The following is a 7,475-nucleotide window of genomic DNA, read 5'->3' as shown; positions in this document are numbered from 1 at the left end:
GGGCTCATCCACTGCTCTGTCCCCAGCATCTGTCCAGCAAAGGGACAGACGCTGGCAGCTGTCCCTTTATTAGCCAGTGTTTTGAGTAATGCCCCCCAGGGAACGGTCAGTGAGCATTGCTGTGGGCTCAGAAACTTTTATATCAGTGAGTCTTTTTTGAACGTACTCATGAGTGGATGAAAAAGTAATACTCGTCCAGCTAAATGGCCTCAGCGCCTCCTGGGGCAACCAGAAGCCACGGCTGTGTTTCAGGTAAGGACGCGGGAACTAGGTCTCGGCGGCAGCCAGTTGAGGGGCAGGCCGAGGCGCTACAGAGATATTTGTTGGTGAAATTTCTGAGTGAATGTCAGGCCAGCCAGGTGTTGACCATCGCTCAGGGCAGACAGAGAAGAGGAAGGAGGAAGCACAGGCTGTCCCCCAGGGGCCTGAGGCACCACGCCCTGTTCCTTCCCCTTGTGCCCTAGGCAGCTGTTGGCAGATGACCCCTTCTTCCGGGTGCCAGCTGTGATTAAGGAGCTTTGCACCACCCGAGTGCTGGGCATGGAGCTGGCCGCAGGGGTCCCCTTGGACCAGTGCCACGGCCTGAGCCAGGACATTCGGAACCAGGTGTGTGGTCTTGTGCAGCCCTAGGAGGGTCCTACGCCAGGGTGGGGCCGGCAGGACGGTCCCTTCCAGACCAGAGCGGGCTTCACAGGTTTGGGTCACTTCGGATGCCTCTTACTCCTTCTGTCCCCCTCAGATTTGCTTCCAGCTCCTGAGGCTGTGTCTGCGGGAACTGTTTGAGTTCCGATTCATGCAGACAGACCCCAACTGGGCCAACTTCCTGTATGACGCCACCAGCCACCAGGTTGGTTCCTTGGGGTGGGTGCTGGGTGCATTAAGTATTTGAACAAGTATCTCCCCATATTTCATGTGCTCAACCCGACAATAGCCCAATACCCGCACAGCAGACAGCAGCAGTTCTCTTCCGAGTGGTGATTCAGGGGCCCCTTCCCCCAGGGCCTGCAGTGTGCTGCTTCATTTGGGAGGGGACGCTCAGGTTGAGAGGGTAACCCCCTGCCCACCTGCTTTGGCCAGAAGTGGCATGTCCTATTTACCAGCCCATCCATGAGAACTGGTTTTGGGACCTGTCTAGCTGCAAGAGATGCTGGGAAATGGAGTCCTAGTTTAGACAGTGGCTTCCTGGTAGCAGCGTGACAGAACGAGAGGAAGCGTAACCTTTGGCAGGCAGTTAGTCACCGCTACCACACTTGCACTTACTCAGAACAGGCCCCTGACAAAGATGGAAAGACGCCCCTGACCCTCCCCTTCTCAGTGTTCCCAGTGCAGGGGGGCGAGAGGTTCCACCGGACAGTGATGACCTCGAGCGGTCAGTCCAGGGAGTAGCACAGGCCACAGTGCCGGTGACGGGGGCCACGGGGTGGTCAGGCTGGTGCAGGGGAGGAAGGGGACCGGAGGGAGAGGGCCCCAGGGGCTCCTGAAGGAAGTACCATTGAGGGTGAAACCAGGAAGATGAGATGAGCAACCACGCAAGAGAGCAGGGAAGAGCATCCCAGCAGAGGAGCCTCACCCCAAAGGCCTGGGCTGAGAGTCGACCCTCAAAGCCTAACGTGCCAAATGGCGTTCCAGAGTGGCCCGTGCCCCTCTGTCCCTGGACGGGTCTTTGAAACACAAGCCCGGCCCAGCCATCCCTTCCGAGCTGCGGAACCCGCAGGGTCAAGCGTGGGACCTTTCTGGAGTCGGGGTGGGGTCCCCTGCCTCTCCAGTTTCAGCCCCTTTTCACCTCCCCAAGTGCAAACATCCCCCACATCCCCTCTCAGGCTCACAGTCCAGGGAGGTGTTTTTCTAGCTCTAGAAGGGCCGCTATTGGGTATTGGTGGTGGTGACAGGAGCCCGAGTAGCAACCTCTTGAGTCTCAATAGCTTCTGTTTGTTTTACAAAACATCAGCATGCCGCTGGTGGGAGGGCTTCCTATTACTTTGGGACATGTTTGCTTGGACACCCAACACCCAATATAATGTGTATTTCTCACTGTGGCTTGTGACTGATAGTTCAGACTCCATGGCCCTAGAGAAACTCTGCCATGTGTTCATCAAGCACTACTTTAAATAGCAACCCCTAGGCACATCCACAGGCCTGTAGAGCAGGTAAATGCACTGTGATGGATTCATGCCACCGGGTCCTTCCATCACAGTGAAGAAATGAAGGGGAAAGCTAGCACTTCACAGAGCGAGGGGTACACACAAAGCCAGTCAGGCCCGCCAAACCAATTGGGGGGTAACTACCGGAAATACTGTTTATATGGAACTTAAACATAAGCGCAATTCTACTATGTATTACTTATGTGTGTGTACATATAGAAACACGGGGTTCCAGGAGATGATAACGTAATAAGAATTTGAGAGAAGAGAAGATAGGGCTGCAATCTGGCTTGGCGAGCCTGAGTTGGCAATGGTATGGCATATTTTGTGCCAATGGGTGTTCATTTTACTTTTCCATAAAGTTTGCTATTGTCTGGAATTTTTTTTTTTCTGTGCCTAACGCATGTATAAAAACAAGGACCAAAAAAAATAAAATAAAAGCTCTCCAGTTTCACGTGGTGCGCGTTGGACGTGCGGAGGCTGGAGGCCAGGGGAGGCCGCCAGCTGGAGACGCTGCAGGCTGGGCAGGGCGTGGGGAGAGAGAGAGGGCCCAGGCTGCCCCCACAGACGGTGGGCACGTGGGTGGGCTCCCAGCATTCCCTTCACCGTGCCCCATTCCCAGGTAACCCTGCTGGACTTCGGAGCAAGCCGGGAATTTGGGACCGAATTCACAGATCATTACATTGAGGTGAGTCTCCGCTATTTGGGGGTCTCTGGAGGGCCACGGCTCAAGCCGGATCCTCGGGCAGGGATGAAGGAGACTGCACTGTCCAGAAGGAAGGAACAGTAGGCACTCGTACCAACGGCCAGTGAACAGCGAGCGCTTCTACAGTAACTGCTCCCTTACCGAAGCGGCACTTGAAGTCAGACAGCGGAAGGAAGGTGCCGCTGCACCTGCCAGTGTCCCCTGAGGACCGACCTGCCACCCTCTGTCAGGCACTGTTTTTTTTTTTTTTTTAAAGATTTATTTATTTGTGCATACAGAACTGGGGTACAGGCCAGAGGCTCAGGGGCGGCGAGAGGCCTCACCAGAGACAGAGTGGGGAGCAGAACAGGCAGATTGACGAAGTACACTGCTGAGGGGAGCAGCGGGCGGGTCAGGAGAGGTCTGCCTCGCCATGTGGTCACCTCTGGGGCAGGCGGGAGTCGAACTCACGCGGAAGCAGCTTTAGATTCTCAGTGCTTTAACCCGCTGCGCCACCAGGGAGGGCCTGTCAGGCACTGTTTTAAGTGCTGTAAGTGCTGATCTCAGCCACGTAAAGTACGGGCTGTTTTAGCCCCATTTTACAGATCTGGAGCTAAAGAAGTAATTTGCCAGGGTCACAGCAGAACTGGGATTCAAACGCCTCGTCTTGGTCCACAGCTCCTGCTGCTCGCCCCGCCTGAGAGACAGGCGCACGGTGGCCATCCTGTCACCTCCCATGTCCCACCCTGTTCAGGGCTCCGTGTCCAGGCTCGCATGCATGTTCTCCCTGGCAGCTCTGACCTGGGGAAGTGCTTCCTCACCAACGTGGCCTGCCCGCGCCTCCCGCCCCTGCCTCCCACTGGCCCACCCACCCAGTGGGGTCAGCTCCCCTCAGAGGCCACAGAGAACATCATCGCCACTTGGTGAGATGGGCCCTTGGCACTGGGTCATCATTACCTCACACGTCAGGCCCCTCCCCTGTTCCCAGCAATACTGTGGCAGCAGAGCTCCGGACGGCCAGGGGCTGGCCAGCAGCGCCCACAGGGGTCAGGGCTGGGGTGGGGAAGCACCAGAGACTGTGGACCCTCAGAGAAGGAGCCAGGCCCAGCCTAGGAGGTCAGGGAGGGCTTCCAGGAGGCGGCAGACCTGAAGGATGAGAGCAGTAGGAGCAGCCGGAAGGGCAGTGCAGACAGACACGTGCAGTTGCTTCCTAGACTGTAACGTGTGTGTGGTGCTCGCCCCGCCCCACGGTCCTGGTAAAATGCAGATTCTGGTCCCCAGTTAGATGCTGCGCTTCTCCCATTCGCCAGTCAGGCCAGAGCCCCTGAGCAGGGGTCACACTGCAGGGGATAAGGTCTTAGCGGTCAAGAGGAAGCTCAGGTGCTGACAGGGCAGGCAGGTGAGGTGGAGCAAGAGCCGGCAGGAGGCATGAGCCAAACCAGTCTGGGCCTTAGAAGCCACACTGTGCAGCCTGGCTTCATCGGGGTGCCCTGGGGAGCCATGGGGGGAGCTGGGCAGGGGAGGAGCACAGTCAGCACTGGTTGGCTCTGAATGAGGAGTGGTCTGTAAGCTGGGGGCCTGTCAGACTGGCGGCTGGGACTCCCAGAGCTGTGGGGAAGGGAAGAGGGCTGTCAGGGTTCTGATTTGGGGGGTGGGGGGTAATAGGGCCACTCCTAAGATGGAGGCCGGAAGGGGGAGCTGGTAATGACCCCGACCCCCTACACAGACCCCTTATGGGGGAAAGCCTCCTGGGTAGTGGGACGTCGCGCCCCGCACGCCCCAGCCTATTTAGCATGGCCCCCTGCCCCTCCATAGACTTTTCCAGTGTAATGAAGCCCTGTCACTCAGCACCCCCAGGACCGCGGCCTAACAGATGGCTGGACAGGCGCAGGCAGGGGGAGGTGAGACAGAACACAACTGCCAGATTGACTGCATTCCCCGTCCTCGCCAGAAGGGCGGCTGGGTGGCTGGGGATTTGAACCAGCTTCCTCCGCCCTCCTGGCTGCGTCCAAGCTGAGTCTGCTTCCTCCTCTGGGAAGCAGGAGCCCTGATCTGCACCCCTGGTCTGCGCCCCTGACAGTCAACAGTAGCTCGTGATGTGGACGGGCTTTCTCCTGCAGCCAGCCAGCCACCTTTGTCCTCGCGAGGGAGACAGGTTTATCACCCCTTTCCCAGATGAGAAAGTGGAGGCCAGAGAGGCAAAGTCGCTGCCGGGCGTCTGCCTGCAAGGGCCAGAGCTGGGTGGAGCCCTCGGGCCAGCCCCCCTCGTCTGTGTGCCCACACCTCTTGCCCTCCCCCGCAACTCAGCCCAGAGGTCCTTAGCTCTGCGGCTCATTTGCTAAACAAAGATTTACACCCAGGGCTTCAACCCGACAGGGATCCCAGCTCTCCCAGGACCCAAGTCCAGAGTGGGAGGTGGACACGGCCAGAGGGCCCAGCGGCCATCTTGCGGGCAGCTCCTTGTCCAGGGGGTGTCTGGACATGGGTAGCACGTGCCACCTGCTTTCCTCTGTGCTCTTGGCCGCTGGCCATGTCCACAGGCTGTGCTTTCCCAACAAGGTGGGCAGAACCCCGGGCCCCCCTAACCCCCAGGCTCCAGAATAGGCTCGAGACAGGCACCGAAGCAAGACAGTCTCTAGGTGAGAGGGCTCAGTAGTGAGAATCAGGTGGGTGGCAGCTTGTCACAGGTGCTCCCCATACTCCTTGAACCCCACTTGGCCTCTGACCCTTTGCTCCCCCCACCATCTCCCCAGGTGGTCATGGCTGCAGCCAATGGAGACCGTGACCGGGTCCTGCAGAAATCCAGGGACCTCAAATTCCTCACAGGCTTTGAAACCAAGGTTGGGAAACACTGGGGGAGCAGGGGACTGGCATCTACTGGGGAGGGGTGGGGAGCTCTGCGGAGGAGGAGGGGGGGGACAGGGGCTGCCTGGCCACTTAGGAGACCTGGAAAAATGGGCATCACTTATCTATTCCAGAGGGAGAGCTTGGGGGGCTGGGGCTGGGGCTACTTACCTGCTCTAGGGAGAGGAGGCTGTTGGGGGGAGTATTCTGGGAGGAATCAAAGGGCCCTTTGTTTGGGGGAGAATGGGGGTGGGCTTGTGTCTCTTAGGGAAGCTTCGGAAGGCCTAGAGGCTGTGGTTATCCTTGAGACCCCGGGAGCTGAGCTGAATGCCGCTGGTCCTTTCTGAATGCCGCTGTGCTTCCACACACCTTTCTGCTCTCCCCACCCCTAGGCCTTCTCTGATGCCCACGTGGAGGCTGTGATGATCCTGGGGGAGCCCTTTGCCTCCCAGGGCCCCTATGACTTCAGGGCAGGTGACACGGCCCGCCGAGTGCAGGGCCTCATCCCGGTGCTGCTGCAGCACCGGCTCTGCCCGCCTCCAGAGGAGATCTATGCTCTGCACCGCAAGCTGGCAGGGGCTTTCCTGGCCTGTGCCCGCCTCCAAGCCCGCATCGCCTGCCGGGACCTCTTCCAGGACACTTACCACCGCTACTGGGCCAGCCGCCAGGCGTAGCCACTGCCCGAGCCTCCAGATCAGAACGGGTCCCGTCAGATCCTCCGCCAGCCTCCATGGGGATTCTAGCCCCACGGCGGCGCACCATCCCTTGCTAGGATGACCCTTCCCACCCTGTTCCAAGGCTGGGGACACCCATGGGCCTCCCAGTCTTGCCCAGCCCCCTTTCTTCCCCAGTTGGGGCGGGGGCACTCCCCCCCAGGCCCCCGGGACCTGCCCTCCCCACTCCAAAGTGGCATCGTCCCTCCCCACTCCAAAGTGGCATCGGGAACCATGCACCTAGTACCGCCAACAGTGCAGACAGCCGAAGGTCCCGGTGCGTCTAGAGGGGAACCCCTCACTTCTGCTCGGGTCTCCCCTAATCTGGCTATGAAAGGAAAGGGGCGGTGGCTGGGGAGGCAGCCCTCACCTTTGCCTCTTTCGCGCCACCAGCTGCCTTCTCCCTGGGTTCCATCCTCTCTCGGTGCTGGGGAGGGGTTGGGGGTGTTTGAACCTTCAGTCGGAATAAAAGCGGACCTCCCCTTTCCCCAGCTCTTTATTCTGCGTCGAAGGGGAGGAGGGGAGCGCTCCGCGGCGGCCTCCAGGTGCAGATGGCCAGCCCCCTCCCACTCTCTTGTCTGGGAGCCCCAGCCCAGCCTGGGCCATCTGTTGCCGGGAACCTCCTTCTCCCCTTTCCCTCTCGGCGCCCCCAACCCCCGCACGTGCAGACCACCTGCTCAAAAGCCTGTGGCAGCTGAGAAGGCCTCCCCGCCCCCCACGCCACCTCCCCTCTGCTCCCAGCAGCCTCGCCCCGCTAATGGGCCTTAATGCCTCCGCCAGCTGCTTTGCCAAAGCCACAGGACTGGGCGGGAGCGCTGCGGCGGCCAGAACCGCGCCCAGGTCCCAGCGGGGCGCTCCCGCCCCCGGGCCGAACCGACCTCGCCCCGGGACGCCTGGGTCTGCTCACTCCCCCTCCCCTTCCTCGCAGAAAGCGCCTCGTCACCGCGCCTGCCCGCCCCCGCTGGGCTGGGGGAGCCGCGGGGCCAGCTGGAAGATTTGGGGACGCTGGGACGCAAGGTGCCTCCGGCAGCAACTTTCAGGCGCGAAGCGACGGGGAGCGGAGGGCAGGGGCCACGGAGGGGCAGGGAGCCC

At 60.1% G+C, this 7,475-nt stretch overlaps 1 protein-coding gene across 4 annotated transcripts in view; it reads left to right on the top strand.

Annotated features, from left to right (window-relative positions):
* ADCK4 (aarF domain containing kinase 4) overlaps positions 1–6,860 on the top strand; it is a 16,022-nt gene extending 9,162 nt beyond the window's left edge. For all 4 annotated transcript variants that reach the window (XM_004693898.2, XM_012733779.1, XM_012733780.1 and 1 more), the window contains exons 11-15: positions 465–606; positions 740–847; positions 2,764–2,829; positions 5,580–5,666; positions 6,063–6,860. In XM_004693898.2, coding sequence (XP_004693955.2) covers positions 465–606; positions 740–847; positions 2,764–2,829; positions 5,580–5,666; positions 6,063–6,344 — 685 coding nt within the window. In that variant the 3' untranslated portion in view covers positions 6,345–6,860. The remainder of the gene's footprint in view (positions 1–464; positions 607–739; positions 848–2,763; positions 2,830–5,579; positions 5,667–6,062) is intronic.
* The last annotated feature ends 615 nt before the right edge of the window (positions 6,861–7,475 follow it).

Source organism: Condylura cristata, unplaced genomic scaffold (genome assembly GCF_000260355.1).
Source record: "Condylura cristata isolate star-nosed mole 26May11 unplaced genomic scaffold, ConCri1.0 scaffold00041, whole genome shotgun sequence".
In the NCBI taxonomy this organism is placed as follows: domain Eukaryota; kingdom Metazoa; phylum Chordata; class Mammalia; order Eulipotyphla; family Talpidae; genus Condylura; species Condylura cristata.
This window is presented reverse-complemented; position numbering and strand designations above follow the sequence as displayed.